Source organism: Serinus canaria, chromosome 10 (assembly GCF_022539315.1).
Source record: "Serinus canaria isolate serCan28SL12 chromosome 10, serCan2020, whole genome shotgun sequence".
Taxonomy (NCBI): Eukaryota; Metazoa; Chordata; class Aves; order Passeriformes; family Fringillidae; genus Serinus; species Serinus canaria.
The window spans coordinates 10,217,554-10,238,911 of record NC_066324.1 but is presented as its reverse complement, the minus strand read 5'-3'; the positions used below and the strand labels follow the sequence as shown (position 1 = coordinate 10,238,911).

The 21,358-nt window shown below is 39.4% G+C and overlaps 1 protein-coding gene across 6 annotated transcripts; it reads left to right on the top strand.

Annotated features, from left to right (window-relative positions):
- The first annotated feature begins 408 nt into the window (after positions 1-408).
- On the top strand, positions 409-20,418 carry GABPB1 (GA binding protein transcription factor subunit beta 1). 6 transcript variants are annotated; one of them, XM_030228365.2, is made up of 9 exons: positions 409-508; positions 7,219-7,326; positions 8,111-8,278; positions 8,744-8,938; positions 10,034-10,181; positions 10,525-10,638; positions 12,307-12,492; positions 13,763-13,878; positions 18,779-20,418. In XM_030228365.2, the coding sequence occupies exons 2-9, from the start codon at positions 7,219-7,221 to the stop codon at positions 18,929-18,931; spliced, it is 1,188 nt and encodes a 395-aa protein (XP_030084225.2). In that variant the 5' UTR covers positions 409-508; the 3' UTR covers positions 18,932-20,418. The 6 variants fall into 6 exon arrangements, with proteins under 6 accessions (XP_030084225.2, XP_050834362.1, XP_050834364.1 ...); XM_050978405.1 differs by having other exon boundaries at positions 503-526; XM_050978407.1 differs by having other exon boundaries at positions 504-526; positions 10,034-10,145.
- The last annotated feature ends 940 nt before the right edge of the window (positions 20,419-21,358 follow it).

The following is a 21,358-nucleotide window of genomic DNA, read 5'->3' as shown; positions in this document are numbered from 1 at the left end:
GTGCCTGGGGGTATTGAAGGAAAGACTGGATCTGGCACTCAGTGCCGTTGTTTTAAGCTGACGTGGTGGTGTTGGCTCACACGTTGGACTTAGGATCTCTGAGGCCTTCTCCAACCGATTTAATTCCGTGATTATCTCCAAAGCTCTGCCTCAGACAGACAAGGCAGCGAAGTCCATGCTCAGATAGCGTACCCTCGCCTGGGAGCACAAGCAGAGCTCCAAGAATCAAGAGGCGGGAAACGCAAGCTCCACCATCCTGTGCCAGAGTAACCCGAGATAGCGACCCCTGTCCTTATTCCATAAACTGCCTCTAAGGAGGCCACCCGGGCCCGCCGAGACCGCGGGGCCGGCCCTGCCCCCGCCGGGCGGGCAGCGGAACGGAACATGGCGGGGCCCCTCCAGCCCGCGCTTCCCCGCCTTTCCCCGCGGCGGCGCGCATGCGCGCTGTGCGGCGGTGAGGCCGTATCCCTCCGCGCGCCCCTTTTCCCTCGATGTCTGTGTTAATAAGGTAATTCCCGCGCCCATGGTAAGTGCCGGGCGCCCCTCCGGGCCCGCCCGGGGCGCCCCGCGCCGCCTCGCGCCCGCCCGCGCGCCCGCGGCGGGGCAGAGCCGCGCGGAGCCGCGCCACTCCCCTCCGCCCGCCGTGTCCCTCCGCCGGGCGCGGCGCGGACTCTCGTGTGGGGCTCTCGGCCTGCGGAGCCCCGGGTCGGTGCGGCGGCGGCGGCGGCGGCCGGGCCGGCAGCACGGTAAGGGCCCGTCCCCGCGCCCCGTCTCTCCCTCACCCCCCCGGGCCGGCCAAGCTTTTCCAGGTCAGTCTGCGCCTTTGTATAGGGCCCTGTTACCGGATGTGGAAGTTGATCTCTTCGCTGGTAAAAAATAATTCCACTTCCCCCGGAACCCGGCGCCGCGGCTCCCTCCGCAGCGCCCAGCCCAGCCAGGATTTCCTGTCGGGGAGAGCGGGCGGCCGGCCGGCCTTCCGGGGACCCCGCCGCGCGGGGGGCGCGGGCGGCGCGCTGGGCCCCGGCGGCGGCCTGGGCGGCCCGCGGGGCGCGGGCGAGCGCGACGCGGCCGGCGAGGGACCCGGGAGCTGAGGGGCAGAGCGGGGCTCGGCTCGTCCTGCGGGTTTCTCCGCCGGGCAGCGTGGTGTGGGCCGTGTGGGCACGGTCCCGAGCCCCGCGTGGGCCGGGGGGGCCGGCGGGGCCGCGGCCCGGGCTCCTAAGGCGGCGGGGCTGCGTGCGCGAGCTTGGCGCCAAAGGTGCCCTGGGGAGAGGCAGCTCGGGCGGGAAGGGAGCGGTTTCCCCTCCGCAGTGCCCCTCGCCCGGAGTCTGTAACTCTTGCTTTGGACTCTTAATAAAGCGTATGATGGGAGCATAAAAATGGGATACGATATGTTAGTGCGGATTGTCGTTTTTTTGTTCTGATTTCCCCAAATACTCAAAGTAGTTTCCGTTGGTGGGACACTGGTAGCACGTCGGTGAAATCCCCTGTAGGAAGTCGTCCGTGGTAGTTCTTAAGGCATTTGTGTATTTTCTCTTAACCTGCGCTAAGGTGGCTTTGATTTAACGGCGAATGCTTCATAGTAGAATTAAATGTGCTCAGAGTTGTGAATGCATACCCTGTAGTTCTTTAGCCTATTCTAAGTTACTCGTTACTTCTGAATTATTAGTAAGACTGCAGTTAGCTGAGTTTTGTATGCATACAAGTATTGATAAGGGAACATAATTGTGCCGTGTAAGTAAGGTTAAGAGTATATGTGGCAGATCAGCATACTCTAAATAGAGACTCTTGTTCATGACCTACTTTCTTTGCTGAAAACACTTTGTTTTCTTGTTAGATTTTTTTTTTTTTTTAGGCCTGTGTGCCAGACAGAAACTGTCGAGGAAGATTCCTCACGATAAAATGGATGTTGTTGGTAGGAGGTGGATGATTTTTATTTGATGGAATTTTCAAGCTTAATCAGCCTGAGACAGTCTCCTAAGGCTGTGGTACAATTCAAAGGCTATATCACAAGCCCTTGGATTGTTCATGTCAATCACAGCTGCTGCAAATTAACCTTTTTGGTATCCAGTGCCAAATTTATTTGTGAAAACTGTGTAGCTTGTTGGCAGTGCCAGTCCAAATCTTGGTGCCAATGGTTCACCCTTGTTGCATAACATTCTTTAGATGTTACAGATCATGGCCAAATCTGTGCTCTCCTTTGTAAAAAAAGATGTAGAAAAGTCTTTTTATATTTGAGTTTTTTGAGTTCAGTGTTGATTGGTGCTTATTTAAGTTAATGTGTGAGCCTAATAGGAGGACAGACCCACATTAATAACAGGCCTGGCTGTCTTTGCCACTAAGCTATTCAACAATGTTTGCTTTTCTCAGATCAGGTATTTTTCATCTGATGCTTGTCTGACATGAAGGTCATCTTGCTGTTCAAGCAAACTAGAGAGAATTTAATTACAAATGCAACAGTCAGAGGAAAGCGGAAAGCACTGGAATTGCAGCTGACTGCAATTAAAATATTAGTGTAATTTTCACTATCATGATAGAAATGTGGACAGTCTAAGCCTATTATTAATATATTTATATTAATATTTGAAGTATTGCTTGTGAAATCATTGTCAAAAGATGTTTGATTCACATAGGAAACAGACAGGAACTTTTTGAGTTTATCCGTGTAAGTTGCTATAATCACTGGTAATTGATATGTACTTTAAAATTATTCCAAAGTGTTCTTGAGATGCTAACTACTCTGTGCTGAACTTCAAAATATTATTGACCTTGGTATGGACAGGCACAAAGTTAGCTGGAAATGGCTAGTCTGAATTTCTAGCAATACTGTGAGATGTTGAAATAAGTAGGGTGGTAGCATTTTTGAAGGTCAGGTCTGGGGAAGCAGGTTAAATTGTTTTTTTCTTAAGTAGTGGAAAGAAAAAGACATTCTCCAAGGGCGTTATTTTTTCAGATGTAATGGATGTGAGAGATGATGGGTCTGCAGCCATCTTCTAAGTGCAAGTCTGCCATCTGTCACTTGAGCAGGGAAAAGTGTTTAATGAGCCTTTAATGGAACTTTGTGATTTCAAATCCTTATCAGAGATACAGCGTGTATTGATTCAGGTACCTTTGATTAGTTGCACTGCTGCAGTCTGTGCTCCTCCAGAGTAAGGATGTCCCTTTCAGGAGTGCACCTTGGGACAAAAGCTGGGCTGGGAGATCTCCATGCTGCCAGATGTTCTGCAACAGCTGCTTTGGGCCTGTTGGTCTTGAGCAGCTGATACTCAACACTGCAGTGGTAGAAGAGGAGCAGGTCAGGGCTCTTGGGGGCAGGACACCACTCTGAGAGACGCTGCAACATTTTAAGCCAAACTTGATTTTCATTAGGACTGCAGTCTCTGCTGCTCTGTTGTCTGTAGACTGGTGTGGTAGCCAGACATCCCAAGTTGCCAGGCTTTTAGCTCCACTTGCTTCCCACGGAGCCTATTTCACACATAGTTCCACCTAAACTCCTGTTGAGTGCTATTCTACACCCTTCTGGTAACAGTGTGATCTTCAGAGTTTTATGGAGTGTATAAAAACCTAAATCTAAGATGGATGTGAAAAAGTAGTATAATTTTCCTTTGAACATAAGTAAAATAACAATAATAATTTAATGTTATTTTTAATTACCAGCTAATTGTGGCATCTGGCTAACGGTACTGTGCAGAATACATTGCACTAATGTGGAAGTTCAGGAGTTGATTAAACCAGAGAAGTCTAAACCCAGCAGAAGCTCTTCCCTATTTACTCAGTTGTAGACAAAACCCTCTCTTCACACGTTTGTGTGGGAGCTCTTAGAAGTCTGAAAACATTATCACATTGCTATAAGAGTTACTCCACAGTCTCAAGTCTTTATTTCAGAGCCAGTGATGTTTTTATTCTCTGAAAAAGTCCTCATGCAAAGTGTTACACAGCTGTCATGCTAGCAGAGCTTGATGGGAATGACACAGTGAAGAGAGCCCTCAAACACTTTTCTGCAGAGTTGATTTTAGCACTGTGGAGTAGCAGCAGACTGCTCTTTGAAATAGCAATCTCATTTCAATTTTAAATGTATTATTGTATCTTGCTTGTGATAGTATCACTGCGCTATTGTGGTGTTGCTGAGCGATCTTGAGAGAGCAGCTGCGGAGGTTTTCTGGAATGGGAAGCTGGGACTCTGCAGAACCTTTTCGCTCTGTCTCAGGACTGTGGATGAGTATAGGGGAGGTCGGGTGGGTTGTCACTGGGGGGTTTCTTACAGTACCAGTCCTTGGAATGGGCTGCAAGTGGATATCTGCTTTGGGTTGACTACTCTTCAGAAATTTTGTGAGTGCTAGTATTCATTGGTTAAAAGTGACTAAATGTGCATGAGTTTTGTTGGAAATGCCTCTTTGTTTGCTGCTATTAGTGCATTAGTGACATGTAATGGGATTTTTATTATTTTAGTTGAACAGTTGGATTTTGTGAGTTTTTTTTCTTTTTTCCACTAGATGGCCCAAGCATGCTTCCAAGTCCCCCATGAGAACTGAAACTTAATTCATTTCTCTTGTAACTGAAGCAAAAACTCGACATTGTGAGGCATATACCAACCTGTGTGATGCTTTGTGTTTGTTTAAAATACAAACACCTTATATCAACCAAGAGAATGCTGGTTAATGTAAGGAATATGCAGTAATGAAAGGTTATTTTTTACTTGATTAGAACATTTTTTATCAAGTGTAGTATAAAGCTATTTACTTTTGCATTGAGAAGAGAACTGGTGTGCTTTCATTGACTGTGCTCCACAGTAATTCAGGGAGTTCAGGGAGGCTCTGAAAAGGTGTTGATCTGAAGTTTGTCCCTAACATCTCCTGGGAGTGAGACCGGTATTTTGTAGGCCACAATAATTGATATCTTTTTGGGAGGTGGCTTGAGTTTTGCTGCATAGGGTTTTCATAACAGCTTTGCAGTTCATTTCAGTAGTGTATAGATGTGGGCAGTGGGTTCTGAATAGGCTAATTTAATTCAGTTTAACAGACATTAAGTGTAACTTATTATCACGAGTGTCTTTTTGGTTAGTGGAGGAAGATGGATATGTACTGAAGGCAGCTCCTGCATGGGGTGGTTGGACACTGGAATGAGGCTGAAGAAGTGGTAGGATGTTCATCCAGAGAGAGACATTTAAAAATCAACAGGACTGAGCCCTTGGCCAGCTCTGACTGGGATATTGAACTATGTGATCTTGACAGGTCTCCTTCAGCCTCAATTATTCAGCAATTCCAGAATGAAATTTTACTAGTTCCTTTGCTCTACTGCTGTTTAAACCAAAAATAGAAAATGGATACTTGTCTTTCTGAGCTAGTTGTAACCTCAGTATTTTGAATTAACTTCCAGCTTTCCTTTGCTTCTGAGGGCCTTGATGTGGTGGTATTAGACCACCAGAAAAAGGATGTCTGTCTGTGAGTGTACTTTTCCTCCTTGACTTGCGATCCCCACTGGGGAAAAAGAAAAAAGGCATTTAAATATTCCTTCATTTCACTGCTGCACTTGCCAAGTGCCATCTCTTGCCTTATGTTTGGTATTATTACTTCTAGTGTCTCTTTTTAACAGGTATTTGACAGATTTTTTTCTTTTTCCATTTCTTAGGATATTTCCTAGATTTTCTCTTTTGCTCTTTTTCTTTATGGAAAAGAGACAGCTGTTGTCCCTTCCTCTGCATCTGACTGTATTCCTTTTTTCCTTCCTTTTCCCATTGTTAGTATTTGTCCTGTCCTGCCACCTTCCTGCTTCTCTTCCCTTTTCTGGCTGGAGACAAGTCAGTGTGTTCACATGTGCCAGAAGGATGGACATAAATGGAGTATTTAGATGACAGGAATATTGCTGCCTGCAGTCAGTTCTGCAGACAGAGGTAATCTGCCCTAGTTCACAGCCTTACCGATCAGTGTTCAGTACTGCTTTTGCAGTATTTTGGTCTCCTTTCTAGTTTCTTCCAAAGTCAACAGCTTTCAGTTCATTGAGCAATGTGCCAGTTGAGCCAGGTACAGAGGAATTTATAAAGATACTCTTTTTGTGATAGATTTGTATGTTTAATGGGATTTCTTTCCTGGACTGATATACTCTTTTTGTGTAGGACATTGTCTTCATGGCCTCACAACTGCTGTTATTAGTAATAGAGGCTTAACTTTGTGTGTGACTGGAAACTAAACTGATGAAAGCAATTCCATTTTTAGCATCCTGGTAGTGGAAAATATAGCTATGGGTATACTAAAATATTATTATTATTAGTAGTAGTATTTTCTGCTTAGTAGCATAAGTTGTGGTTTAATTCTAATTTTTTTTACCAAACAAATTTAATAGCAAGTATGAAATAGGGCAAGTTTAAAAAGTTGTGTTTCTAGCAAATCTTTGATGCAACAGAAGCAGTTGTAATTTGTCTACATATATTATTTTAAGTGTTATATGGAACCTTGGTCTAAAAGGGATGTTATCCAATCATCATGTGAAGATTTTTCAGCTAGTATCTCAGTCAGGTCTCAAAACTTTGCACTTCACATGTTTTTAGTAACTGTAGACAGTTAAAGCAGGCAGTAATACTTGTTTTCAGGCAAAGGTTTTATTTCATGTATCTGTTGTATGTAGGATAATAATATGCTTATTGTGTCGTTTTGCATCTGGGGGTACAGAAATTATATTTTAGGGTGAACAAAAATAGTGGTGGACAAGATATCGGAAAGGTGTTGTGTTTCATACCTATCTCAATTCAATACCTAGTGCAATTCCATAGTGTTACCCCCTAAATACATTTAGGCATTTTGGATGAGTGGATATAGTGCCTTTGGGTGCATGACACAGCAGCCATGATGTAGAACTTGAGAGCTGGACCAAGCTGCAGAAGCTTGCAGTATCAGGTGAGAGCTTTGATACCACCTTCTGCTATAGGAAATGTTCATCCAGTTCAGTTTAAATTTTGTTTAACTTTACAGCTACAGTGCTTACAGCATTGTCATACTGAAATCTTCAGACTAATATCAGTTCTGTTTGGCTGGCAAAAGTAGTTCTAAAATCAAACTGCTCATAGCAATCAATAAAGCTTGTTCTCATGGCTAAAATATCAACTCCAGTTTCTGAACTTTTCAGGGTAGTTCAGAAATACTAATAACAAAAAAGGTAACATGTATGTATTTAAAATAGTGTTAATGTTATTATTTTGTCTTTATATTCCTTTATGTTCTTCACTAGATGTCACTAGTAGATTTGGGAAAGAAACTTTTAGAAGCTGCACGAGCAGGTCAAGATGATGAAGTTCGCATTTTGATGGCAAATGGAGCACCTTTTACCACAGACTGGGTAATGACAACTTTTACAGTGGAGAAAGTAAATCTTACTTTTCTCACCTGAAGAAATACTATTCTTACAATTCAGCATTTATATTACAGTTCTTGGAATTCTGCATTCACATCATCTAATGCCTAATTCAAAATTAAACATGTCTGTTTCTTCATATGACCTCCTACTGATTTTAGTAACAGACTGTGAATGAGCTCATTCTGGTGACTTTTGGAATGGATAATGGGAAAAAGCAGCAATCATCGTCCTAGTTTCTGTGTTTATACACTTGGTATGGTAAGAGGCCTGAATTATGAAAACAGTCCTAACTGCCTAATATGTGCAGCTGAGAGTTCCCTTATATAGGGGTACTGAGTTGTCTTTTGGACATGCTGATTTTTGAATAGGTTGTAGAGAGAGGTCAGGTGCCCAAAACTCCTAGGGCGTTTACAAACTCTTAAGAGCTTAATCTGCTTAGTGACCTAACGTCCATATTAACTTTGTTTTCAGCGGTAGATTGGACTTAATTGGCTTCCAAAGGTCCCTGTTGACCAACACTAGAAATGGGGTTAGACCCCTTGAAATGTTACATGTCAAAAAAAAAAAAAAAAAAAAAAAGAGTAAAAAGAAAGCAACAACAAACTTCCCTCTTCCATTCATATTCTGTAAAAGCCTCAACATCTTCTCTTCTTGAGACTACAAGGGAAAATGGTTTTGAAGTGGCTTGACACCTGGATTTGGTATCTTCAGAGTAAGAAGAAATGCTGTCATCTGTTAGATCTGCATGTTTTGTGTTCCATTACAGCTGGGAACATCTCCACTTCATCTAGCAGCACAGTACGGACATTACTCCACCACAGAAGTGTTGCTGCGAGCAGGTGTGAGTCGGGATGCCAGAACCAAAGTGGACAGGACTCCATTACATATGGCAGCATCAGAAGGCCATGCCAGCATAGTAGAAGTCTTACTTAAGGTACAAACTGCTAAAACAAGTCTGAACTGGGGTTATTGCAATGATTTATGATCAGATACTTGCAATTTGCTTTTAGTCATGAAACCAGTATTGAAATTACATGAATAGTTTAACTGTGTGAGTTGGGAGCTTTGTTTTCCAATTGAACTGTAAAGTATTTTAGATTAAAATCGTCATGATTTCAGGTCAATTATTTACTGCTGTTTCAAAATAAGAATGCTTCCTAATTTGATATTCTATTTAATAACAGATTTTAGAGGTAAGATGTACTTAGTGAATCTGTGATCCTTTTGAAGTAAATAATGTATTTGGTAGATAGATTGGATTACTTTTAATAAATATGTAAATGTAAGATAACAGGGCGTTCCTCATGGAGAAAACCAATTTAGGGCTTCATTCTGTGACCAGCATTATTTAATTCAGATATTTCTAATGACATAATTTATGCAATGATCTTGTTTGTAGCATGGTGCTGATGTCAATGCAAAGGACATGCTCAAAATGACTGCACTTCACTGGGCTACTGAGCATCACCACCAAGAAGTTGTAGAACTCTTGATAAAGTACGGAGCAGATGTACATGCTCAGAGTAAATTTTGCAAAACGGCATTAGATATTGCAGTAGACAATGGAAATGAAGACATTGCAGAAATATTACAGGTAACTTTTAATTCCTCATGTTAAGGGAACTTGCAGCAAAGTACTTGATTACACTTGTCATAAACTAAGCTTTTACTGTAGCAGCTGTGACTGATAATGCCACACTCCAGTCTATTTTATTACATGAAATGAGATTTATGTTAGTAAACATTATTTGGTTAAAGAACATTTTCACCACCTATAAAGTCAAGGATAAGTATGCTTAATTTTCTTAAATATGAGTGATGTAATACACTGAGGTAAGTGGACTCCTTAAAATTGAGACGTGAAAAAAAAAACTCCCTTCTCTGACATTATATTCTGACTATCCCTTAGTATTCAGTTAGCTTCATATATGGATATTAAGTTCCTAGCTGAAGTTCAGACAGGACAGAAGAGATGCCAATTTTCCCAGAATTAGAAAAGCTAAGATTGAATTGTTAGAGAATTAATTTTAATAGATAATTCCATGGAAATATGTACTCCCTGTTCAATAGTGTTGTTAAAGGCAAATTAAGTGATAAATCTTACTGAGAAAAGCATGCAAAGCAAATGAAAAATATCCACTGTATAAATTAGGCTACTGTATAGATCTGTAGCCTCCCTATGTCTTTAAATGTCTGAACTTTTGGTGTGTTCCTTTAGCCTCCTCCTGACTGCAGAAAGGGTGGAGTAAACAGAAGTTAGTAATAATTCATAGAAAGACTAAAAGACTTCCACGTCCATTTCGGGGCAATTGCAAAGCTGTCAGAGTAGCTTTTCATGACATGGATCTGCCCCAGCAGTCTTGGTTCTTCAGACTTCCCTTTTAGATAAGGGAGCTTGCATATCTGCAAAAGAGCCTTGTCCTCATTGTTTGTATAACTGGTAGGGAGAAGTAGTGGTGTGTTGTTAAACTCTTGCCCTCCAATAGATTTTCTGTCTTTAGATTTCAACAAAAAAATAAAAGTTTCTTATGTACTTGGAGAATTGGACATGATGTATGTGTATTGCATGAGTATAATGAGGGAGTTCCTCCTTGTTTGTGTGAAGCATGCAAGAATTCTAGCTCTTACACAAGGTCAGCAGCTCCTTTATACCTGCAGTGGGAATGATGTTGTTACCTTTGTGTCCCAGATTGCAATGCAGAACCAAATCAATACAAATCCCGAGAGTCCGGACACTGTGACGATACACGCAGCCACACCGCAGTTCATCATCGGGCCTGGAGGGGTGGTGAACCTAACAGGTCTGGTATCTTCTGCAAATGCATCCAATAGAACAGGTATTTAGATGCCTAAAGGATAGCTACTGGGATTTTATACTTTCACTGATTTTCACCATTTAGTGAAAAGGTGTGAGGAAAAACAGTGGTAAGAATAGTTACCATATTCCTCGTCAGTATTTTTTGTGTGTTGTAAATATGTACATACCTAAAACAACAATCTTCACAGACATAAATTATCAGAAATTCTATTTGCTTAACAAGCCTCACTTCAGAATAGCACTTAGTTCAGCAGAATGCTGCTGAAAATGGACTGTGTGCTAGAAGTTTCAGTGCAATAAAAATAGAAGAAGAGACTTTGCTGGTTTTAAATTTATCAGCTATTTTTTTTTTATCCTTCTAGATGAAACAGGAGTGTCTGCTGTACAGTTTGGAAATTCATCAACATCAGTATTAGCTACGTTGGCAGCTTTGGCAGAAGCATCAGCTCCACTGTCTAATTCTTCAGAAACACCAGGTTAGAAAGCTAAGTAATTTATACTAATTTAATAAATTTAAAGTACATAACTTCAAGTTTCTGTCAGCTCATGAAGTAGTGCAGTAAATAATGATTCTATGGGTATAGATAAGGAAGGAAAGTGAGGAAGGAATAATGACCATATTTTTGGGTCTATTTTTTCTTTTGATATAGAATAGCTTCTTTTTAGACAAAATCTACCCTCTTCTTTCAAGATTTGAAGAAGTTCTAGCCATGTTTCCTTCCAGAATGAAAACCCAACACTGAGTTTGACACTGAAAGATCAGAGCTGTTTGCCACAGCACCTAGTATTGCCACTTCCTATTTAGACGTTTTTTGTGACAGTGGTCTTTCTTACTGCTGAGCCTGTACTTGGAAGCAAAATCAAGTTCAATACAACACCACTTACTCATGTGGGAGTTTGCTGTTTTGGCTTCCTGAATAAACACTCTGTGAATATTTAAGCAGTGTTATAGGACAGTAATCTCTAAACATAAAGATCTTCAGAAGACAATGTCTGCAATCATTATTTCAACTACAGAGTGATTTTTCTGTGTATGTTACATTGTAATTAACTTAAAAGATGAAAGCTTCAGAGTTTTATCTACCTTCTGTCATCTTGAACATCACAACACAGTCTATAGGGTTTTAATTTCATCTCTGTAGATAGAGAACATTCTAATGTCTGTTATTTAAATCAAAGGCTTTGCTTTTATCCTGACAAATTGAAAATAAAATACAGAGCTAGTGTTCTTGAGTTTCATTGATTGTGGTACGAATGGTCTTGCTCTTTGTCTCAGCATCTTGTTGGATGGTAGCACAGCACCCCATTTGCAGCATACAGAGCAAGCTGGGCTATGTGCTGTAGCTCTGAATGCAGGCTTTCCTTGCCCTACCTTGATTTGTAGAAGTGATACAGAACTGTGAGAGTTCACTGCTTTATACTCATTATTGAATCATGAATTTGAAATAGTTTAGCTGGAATTTTTCACTTTTACCTATAAAATTATATATATACAAGGTTTGTTTTACTTCTTAAGCTTTATCTTTCTTCTTTGAAGGTGTAAAAATGTCAGCTCTGCAGAACTTTTCCTTTGGTCTCGTTTCATACTTTGTATAAGAAATAAAGTTGTTTGAAGTACTCATGGGGTACAGACAAAGCTTAAAATTCTTTAGGGGTCCTTTAGTCTGTTACCATCTTGAAGACCATTATATTAAGTAGAGAAATCTAAGGTGGGTCCTGACATACAGTGGCAAGGCATTGGTTCAAGGTAGTATTACAAGTTTGTTTTTTTAAACTCTGCTATTAGTGTAACTTAGTCCAGCTTGTGTACAATGCAGAGGTTCATTATGTTCTTAAAAGGAGCTGCTGTTCTTGCTGACCTGTTAACACTGACCCCAAAGCATCAATTTTGAGTGGGATATATCAATATTATTGTATTGAGTAAGGATGGTGTTACATGTAAATGTTCAAATGTGAGTGCTTTATGTTGGCCTGATAAAAGACTCTATTTAAATATAATGCATAGTAAAGTATTCATCAGGGGGTCAAGTTATGAAAGTCATGGAATAAATGTTTCTTCAGCTGTACCAAAATGCATTTGAAGTCATAAAAGTTTCATTTATAAATTGACTTAATTCCTTTAATTCCAACTAATCTGTTGCTAGTTGTGGCCACAGAAGAAGTTGTGACTGCAGAATCTGTGGATGGGGCCATTCAGCAAGTGGTCAGTTCTGGAGGTCAGCAGGTTATTACCATAGTTACGGATGGCATTCAGCTGGGTAACCTGCATTCCATTCCAACCAGTGGCATAGGGCAGCCCATCATTGTGACCATGCCAGATGGGCAGCAAGGTGAGTGCACACTTGTATGATTCCAGCTTGAGGAACTATTTTAGCTACAGTAATAATAATGACTTTTTAGGTGCAAACAGCTTGGACCATTTTGTGTACATCTGTGAATTCTTAAATGAGAGAAGGCTCAGACACAAGCCTCTGCAGCTCAGTGGGTTAACATGTCAGGTGAGCCTCTGCTTTAGGAGAGAGAATAGAAGAGTTACTAAACTATGGAGGAGGCATGGGACATTTAAGAATGCTTTGCCTTCAGTAAGTTTTTTGCAAACTGTTACAGAAACTAGATGATGGAGTAAGACAAAAACCTTCTAATTCTTACACTGTTGCATTGCTGGAAGTACTGTGGGGAGGTGAGGTTTGGATTTAGAAATCTGATGCATGAAGCAATCTCTGCAAGTTTCATGGAGTGTCAGTACACTGACACACTGACCTGACAAATGTCAGGTCTTACATGCCTGAAGTTTAGAGCAGCACTGACAGAACCAGAGAATCCAGAGTGACACAGTTGTGTTTTTTGGGCTGTATGTACTTTGTTGAAGCTGTTAGTGTGATAAGTCCTTTTTTGTGATGTGTATGCTTTGGGTGGTTTCTTTTAAAGATCCCCTGGCACTATTTAGATAAAAATGATCCCTTCTCTGGTTTCTTCATGAGGACTCCCAGTGTGAAGCCTGAAGAGTTGTACACGGGAGGCAAATTATTTGGTTTACAGGCTGCCTGAGCTAATACACCTTATCATTATGAGTGAGTTGCTGTAGATAGCAACTGAGGTGACAGTTGCATTTATTTGTCATATGGTTGTGTGAGGAATTAGAGTATGACTTTACTGAGAACTCTGATTTTCGTATTCATGCCTAATAACTACTGGAATTTTTAGATTACTTAATATGTATTAAAACAAAAGCAAGGTTTGTATTTAGTATTTATTCAAGAAATATTATATAAATGGTCTGCCACAGAAGTTAGAGTTGACAGGCTGGTGACTCTGTTGCAGTTCTCTGCCATGTCTGTTTACTCTGTGAAAAATGGCAGAGCTAATTACTGTAGTCTTCAATAATGAGGAATTTTAAAGTTTTTAAGTAGCATACAAGCAACTAAAGTTTTTAGTAGATTTTCACTGAGCTTATTGTGTACTTTATTATATAGATGTGTTTTCACAAGCAAAAGTATCTGCATTTTTTGCTGTTAATAAAGTTACTTAAATGATACAAGTTTTATGTAGTGCAAATATTGTTGGAAATAAATGTATTTACGTATACAAATACATTTTCAGTGTTAACAGTTCCAGCAACAGACATTGCTGAAGAAACTGTAATAAGTGAAGAACCGCCAGTGAAGAGACAGTGCATTGAGATTGTTGAAAACCGTGTGGAGTCTGCAGAAATAGAAGTAAGGAGTATATTACGTGATCTGTGTTGAACAGTGTTCAGGACTGAGATCTGGTTATGGCTTTTGGATTGTTCAGGAGGTTAATTTCTGTGTTACCACAGAATGAAGTGTCTGAAACATTCAACTTTTTCAGTCTCTCCTGTAACTGAAATTCATCTTTTGCAGAATTGTTGTAAAAAGAAAATAGGAGGGCTGTTTGCTTGATCCTGTGGTCATGCATGTAAAAGTGACACTTGTTTAGGTGTATGAGAACATTTTTTTGTTTTTCTTGAAGATCACTAGCTGATACATTATCGAGGGACTTGACTCTTTCCGCTAGGAGTGAACGAGAGCACTGTACCCTCATCTTTCTGTTACAGCCACGCGCTTCTGATTGTGAGATCATTTTTAGCAGTGTTTCCTTTCCATTCATGGTATCTAGATAACTGTTGATGGAAGTGTGAAACAGTAAGATTCTGTGTTTGTTAATTTTTATCTGTGTGGTGTCCCCCGCCTTTTTTTTAAATTCTGAAGCAGTTTATTACTACACAACTTTGCACCATCTGGTTTTTAAAACTATACTGCAAAAGACCTAAGAATGTTGAGAGCTCTTTCCTTTTTATATGACAAATGGATGTAGCTGTTCAGTTTAAAATTGTAGCTTTTTTTTATACTAGCCACAAAAGGTCAACCATCTCATTCCTTTTCCTGTTACTTCTAACTGCGCTGACCAGTTTTGGTCGAAAGTTTATGAAAATTGCTGTCTGCTTTGACTAGACTGTAAGTTCTCATTTTGTCAACTCCATGATATTTCATTTTTCAAAGGTTGTATTCTCCAACTTCTGTTCATATTATCAAATTGTGCCTAATTGAATACTTTTTGTTGTACAGTATGTGCTATATGTTATCCATGCCTAATAACAGTAATTACCACCTCTCATCATTTACTTTCCATGTCCCTAAGTTGTTGCATCAAATACTTTTGGCCTTTGCAGCTTTGTGGTCATTACAGATTATCCTGACAGTTGAAATTTTCTTGCTGCATTTTTTAAGATGTATGACTGTTACAATAAAAACGTTTCTTTTGTTCACACTTTTAAAAATCTGCCTCAATTATTCATAAAGGAAATTATATTTCCTTAAGTGTATTAGTAATTCTGTTAAATGAGTTTTTAAAAAATTTAGATTGGTTAAGGGATAAATTAAGGTGTTCTTAATTACAGATAATTGGTATAAAAATGCCAGTAATTCTTTAAGGGGATTACCAGTTTTATTTTTATATGTTAAACATATTTCTCAAATATTGAAAGAAGTTGATTTAGATTAGTTACTTGGTCTTTTACTTTGAAGTGGAAGTTTTGATGATTTTCTTGTCCCTGCCTGGACAACTGGAAATGCACATGCAGACCTCTGCCTCTGTGTGAAGGCCTTGTGGTGGTTCACAGGGGTATGATGCTACCTTTAGTAGCAGTGAATACTGCTACTAATGAAGTGCACACAAAGTCAGTTCACTTCAAATTTCTTCATCACAGACAGGGGTAGATATTTCAATTTGGAGTGGGACCCTTCCCCTCATTAAATTATTTAAAACAATATTTTAGAATGTGGAAATACAGCAAACATTTGTGTGCTTTCTTTGCCTCACTCTAATTCATTCCTTTATTTTATTATAAAGGTTGATTCAAGGCTGAATGCTTTTTTTCAGCTGTTTTAAGTTCATAGTGTGTGAACAGTTTACTGTAGTTGTAAAGTTTTTGTGGTTGAAAATCCTCTCATCCATGTGAGGTGACAAACTTCCCTGCGAAAGTATTGTGGATCAACTAAAGCTGTAGTGGTGTTTTTAAATTTTCTATTCTGGGTCTGTTAAGTTAAAATTTTTCAGCTCATTTTGTAGATTGACAGCAGTTTTCCTAAGCAGTTTGATATTTTAAACATGGGATGGCAGCAAAAAAACCCTGTCACATAGATACTCTGTTTTTCATTTTCATGCATAATTCATTAACACATAGTGATCTTTATTTTCATTCTTTACTTTGACTGTTTCTCCCATGTTCCATGTTTGAAAGGTGACATGCATTAGATCCAGGACAATCATTTGATTAGCCTAAAATATAATCATAATTGTAAACTAATTATATTCATGGATTCATATCCTGTGTCTTTGTGTTGTTTAAAAGAGTGGTTGGTTATTTTAGTTATAGGTATTCCTATTGTTAATGAAAAGTTACATGTATGAAGAAAATTCCCTGGTAAAATGGAAGATTTCTTTAGAGCACTGAGAATCCTCTAATTTGATTTTTATCTGGGTAGGTGACATAAAAGGGCTCCAGATCTCTAGAACACTTCTGGTTGTGTTCTGAAGAATGTCCCAAGAACACTTTCTGGGTTTGATTAAATTGGTAGATGAGATAGAGTCCTCTCTACTCTAGATGTCAGAGAGCCAGTTTTGACCATTGAGTCCACAGTAGATATGTGTTGCTCCTCCAGAAGCACTGGGCTCTTTCCACTGCCTAGTCACACAGAATAGTTGGCTTCATCTCCTTAACTCATTGTTGGGACTGTGACAGTCTAAAAACTATACCTGTTAGCTGCTGGACTAATCCATGTGCTTTCAATTGCTAGTCTGTCTGGTAGATACTGATTTTATCTTCTGGCCATGCCTTGGAGGCTTGGGTTTTTTCTTCCATTTTTTCTTACTCTTTCCTTAACGTGCTGTACTACTTTTGGGTATGCAGCTCTAGTTCTCTCTTCTGTGGGAAATACTCTTAAATTGTTGTTCAAGAACTTCCCTACCCCTAAATGTTTGCAGTGTGCCCTCTCCACAGCACTGATTCCATCCCCAAATGTTTGCAGTGTGCACACTCCACAGCACTGATCCCATCCCCAAATGTTTGCACACATTCCATTGCAGGGATAGTCCCTTGCTGTTTGTAATGCACCACAGGACTTCTTGCCAGTGAACTGGTTCCTATTTCTGTGCAGGCCAGCAGAGAGAGCAGCTTTGCTTCTTGACAGTATTAGGTTTTTATGAGACCAGTTCATGGGATAGTTAATGCCCAGCTCAGTACACCCAGCCTTCAAAAGGGAAAGGCTGCTTTCCACACGTGGAAGGATCAACTCTTTTGACTAATTCCCTGGGAATTGTCTTGTAGCTCTGTTCACCAAGGCTCTAATTCCTGAGGCTGTTTGGTCCCCTCATACTACAGACAGAACTTTTGGCTGGGCTGTTGCTGTAGGATCATTGGTGTGTTTCAGATCCTCTAAGGTGTAGGCTCTGCTGTTCCTTTGGCATATGCCAGGCTAGTTGCTGCATGGGCTGACTATCCTTAAAGTTGCATTAAATGCAGAATCCAAATTTTCAGAGGTGGAAGCTGAACTGCCTTTTCAAATAAGTAGGCAAAATCAGATGAGCTCTCATTTTATTAGCATATACTCCAAATGAAGCAAACCCTAGACTGCTGCCTTCAGCTCTTAAAACCTCTTGGAAAATCAAGTTGCACTTACAGGAGTTTGTTCTGTGTTCTAGCTAGTCTCTTTCTAACCTGTTAACATCATCTCCTTCACCTGTTGGTTTTGCTGTTAGCAGTGATCTGACCACCTTCTGTCATTGTATTTAAGCACACTCAGCTGACATCTGACTGCTAAATGTGACTGTCAAGTACTGAGAACAGTAGCAAGTAGAAGGGAGGCAGAGCATTTTTGTATTTTTCTGACCATGAAAATATGTGAGTGCATCAGAGAAGAAGAATAGGGATGCTCTTAGGGGAGTGTGGGGGGCTGAAACTTCTAACAACTGTTAGAGGTATTAAATGGGAATGTGATATTGAACTGCTGGGGTGGGAATATGTTGAACAGAGGACTTGCATTCACTGGACCTCAGTTTTTTATAAGTTGTTTCTCTGGGAGATGGCTTGTTTCTCTGGCAACATTCCTTACTGTTCCTACTTAACAACTACAGTGGAAAGAATGATTTTTAAATCCAATACTACCTTACTCATAAAAGTATGATGCACTTCAATGAAATGGTATTTGATTGAATATTTGATCAAAACAAAACTATTTACCAAGCAAATTGCTTTTTCAATTGGGCTCAGAGCAACATCAGACAAAATGACAGTACCTACATCACCGGAGATGGAAGTGCATCCTCCTCAGTTCCTAAGGCAGCTTCAGAGGATGTGGCATTTCCCCTATCATTTTGCTTGGAAACCATTTTATATCCACCCCCAGCAAACTTGTATGCAGGATTTCTGCAGCTACTTAAGGATTTCTTTACTAGCTGCTTTTAAAAGGAAAAAAGCCTATCTGACTATATATAGCCATATATATATATATATAAAAATAAAACGGGCAATTATGCCTGTTAGTTCATAAAGATACGGTGTCCTTGGGGATGTGATTAGACCTCTGGATTGCAGAGGATCAGTCCCTGTTTGGAAACAGTTAGGTTTATGCTTTGGTCAGTGGGCAGCTGACACTCTCCAGTGCAGATGGTTGATAGGTTACAGCTTGTAATTTTTACTGTCTGATTAGATATACAACAGCAAGGGACAAGCCTGTTAGATTGAATGACTGGAGAAATGTTCATATATTCTGTTAGTATTTAATCACCATGCTTTTGCTCTTTTCATTTATCTCTTTTTTTGGTGAAGATTTGCATGGTACCTTTCCATGTACCTTTGCAGCTCAGTAGACTGGGGTTTAGTGTCTCCCCACTTGCAGCCCTGTGTGGGGAGTTGGCTGCTTGATAATTGGGGTCTAATTTGCACAGCAGCATTCATACAGGTTTGTCCGAGTAAGAACTGAACAGCTTCTCCATGATACCCTAACACTTGAACTGCATGTAAAGGAAAAGTATTTGCCATTTTAGCTTGTATTTGATACTTATTTGACAAAGTATTGCTGGTTCTGTTTCTAATAGGAAAGAGAAACTCTTCAGAAACAGCTGGATGAGGCAAACAGAGAAGCACAAAAATACCGTCAGCAGCTTCTAAAGAAGGAACAAGAAGCAGAGGCCTATCGGCAGAAGTTAGAGGCAATGAACCGCCTCCAGACTAATAAAGAAGCTGTTTAATAAAAAATGAACACACTGCAAAGCCTGTTACTTTCAAAAACCTGCAGTACAATCTTGAACTGTACACTATATAGGTGCAGCCATGGGATTTCATGATAGAGAAGATGCTACAAGTTGATAACTGGACTTAAGCCGTGAGCTCTGATTGATTTCTTGTAACATAAAAACTCTGAATTTAGAAATTGTGAAAAGTATTTAAAATTAAATACTGTAAATAGTTGGTTTTTTTACAGTTTCAAAATGAGTTGATAAATCTTTTTGAAGGGATCCAGAAACATAAAAAGCCAATGTTTTTGTGAAATTTTTGATTTTAGTATGAATCTAACTTCTGAAAAACAGAACAGTTTTAAGGGTGATGTTGATTTAAGCTGACAATTTGAAATTTGATTATGTGACAAAATTAATTAACAGTTATTTCTACATAATAACAGCTCAACTTCTCTGAATAAGACATTTCCAGGTGGAAATCTTTGTACAGCTTTAAGTAGTTGTCTCAGATTCTCTGAAAACCATTTTTGGTTTTTTTTTTTTATTTTAGGTGGTGAAATTTTTATATTTAATTTCAGATATATCCAAGTAGATTTACATGTATATGAAGCTAATATTTTTTAAACTTTTCCGTTTGTACATATGCTGCATGTTTTTATAATTTCTACACATACATCTTGCATAGGTATTTTTCAGCAAAGATGAGAAAAATTATGAGAAAAATGTTTAGCCTATAGGTCATTTGAAGTAAGCTAGCAGCCAGTTTTATTGTGGATGGTATATTTCTTGGAAGAATGTAATTTGTAATTAAGAAGAACAAAAAAGTATCTTAATTTACATATTAAGAGGCAAAATTTGGTAGTGGAGGCATTGAAACTTCACTTTGTGTGTCTAATGATTTTCCTGTACAAACATTTTAAAGTTCAGTAATGAATAAAAAGGAATGTCTCCACTGGAACACAAATACTAGCTATTTTAGAATATCCCTATTGGTCTCTCTTCCCCAATAGCCTTGAAATTACTTCAGTGACACATTTTTTTTTTTAACGGACTTTTGCATTTTAATTACGCAATTGGACAAGTAATTTTTTTATGTTGTAGTGATGCTCTTCCTAGCCAGCATCATTATTCCTCACTGTGATACTGTGTTTGTGTGTGTCTGTGCAGTGATCTATTATGCTTAAAATTTATATGGCATGTTACATCTTCAGAGCATTGTAAAATCTTTTAAAGAACCCTTACTGCTCTGCCTGAGGCAGGTAAGTGAGTGTTATTGTCTCAATTTTATAACTGGTTTAAGTGCAACATGAGGGAGTGTTAAATGACTGGCTTACCACCATGTGAACCTACGGTCACCTGGGAATGGATCTCAGGAGTTCCTGGCTTCTAGTCCGGTGCTTAGACTGAGCTGCCTTAAGATTGTTCAGTGCTGTGTTACATTAAATTTTGAACTACTGTGCAGATCCGTTTTTTGTAAGATAAAATTCTTTGTGCTTTGCTTTGTTGTTCCACGTTCACTGCTTTTATGGAATTGTTTATATAAACTTAAGCAAAAAGTCTGGTTTATCTATACTGTACACGGAAGAATTACCCTTAAAACTGTACTCTGGCCTACTTTTTCTATTTTACAATTAAATATCTTTTCCACATATATAAAGTGTAGAATCAGTTCAATTGGTTTGTGTGTGAATGAGAAGGTCAAAGCTGTTCTGTGTTAGACATGTGGAAAAACACGAAAAAATAGTTTTGGGTATAAAATGGCCTTAAATGGACAGAGGGAGGAATGGGGATAGAATTGCATTGTACTGTGCAAAACTTTGTCAAACTGGTCAGAATTTGACTTGGGTTTATAGATCTGACAGTTAGGAAAAATTCTAAATATATTTATATTGTTCTATGTTTGGTAAATTTGATTTTGATTGGCAAATTCAAACTAAAAATAATCAAAAGATAAAAGTGGGAAATCTATGGTGGTGAGTTTTAAAAGAATTATTTTCAAGGACATCATCATGTTAGTACTGGGACTTGAAGCAAACCTTGTGCAATGGTTAACTGGAAATTGCTCTGTTTTAGGGATTATTTCAGGAACTATCCATTATGTCATTAGCAGATTGAGGAACCAGTTAGCCAAGGGAAATGTGCTGCTTAGGCATTGCTGCAGTGGATTATTTTGTGATTAAAATAATGTTTGTGTCCTCACATCCCACAAATTGAACAACAGTGTAATCTCTGTGATTTCTTAATAATGATAAGAGTGGCACTGTTTGAGTGGTGATAGTGGCAACATCCAAGTGGAGAGTTTCCCACGGCTGTGACAGCAGATGTTGGCAGCAAACAATGAAATGAACCTTTTCTATTCATTCTGTTTCCTGTGAGCAAATATTCTATTCCTCATTGTCTGTAATGAAACCCTTCTGAGTGCAGTGTAGCTATAACAAA

Coding starts and splice junctions, on each gene's coding strand:
- GABPB1 (XM_050978405.1), top strand. Junction 8,279..8,743: donor TAGTAGAAGTCTTACTTAAG/GTACAAACTGCT, acceptor TCTTGTTTGTAG/CATGGTGCTGATGTCAATGC. Junction 10,182..10,524: donor AAATGCATCCAATAGAACAG/GTATTTAGATGC, acceptor TTATCCTTCTAG/ATGAAACAGGAGTGTCTGCT.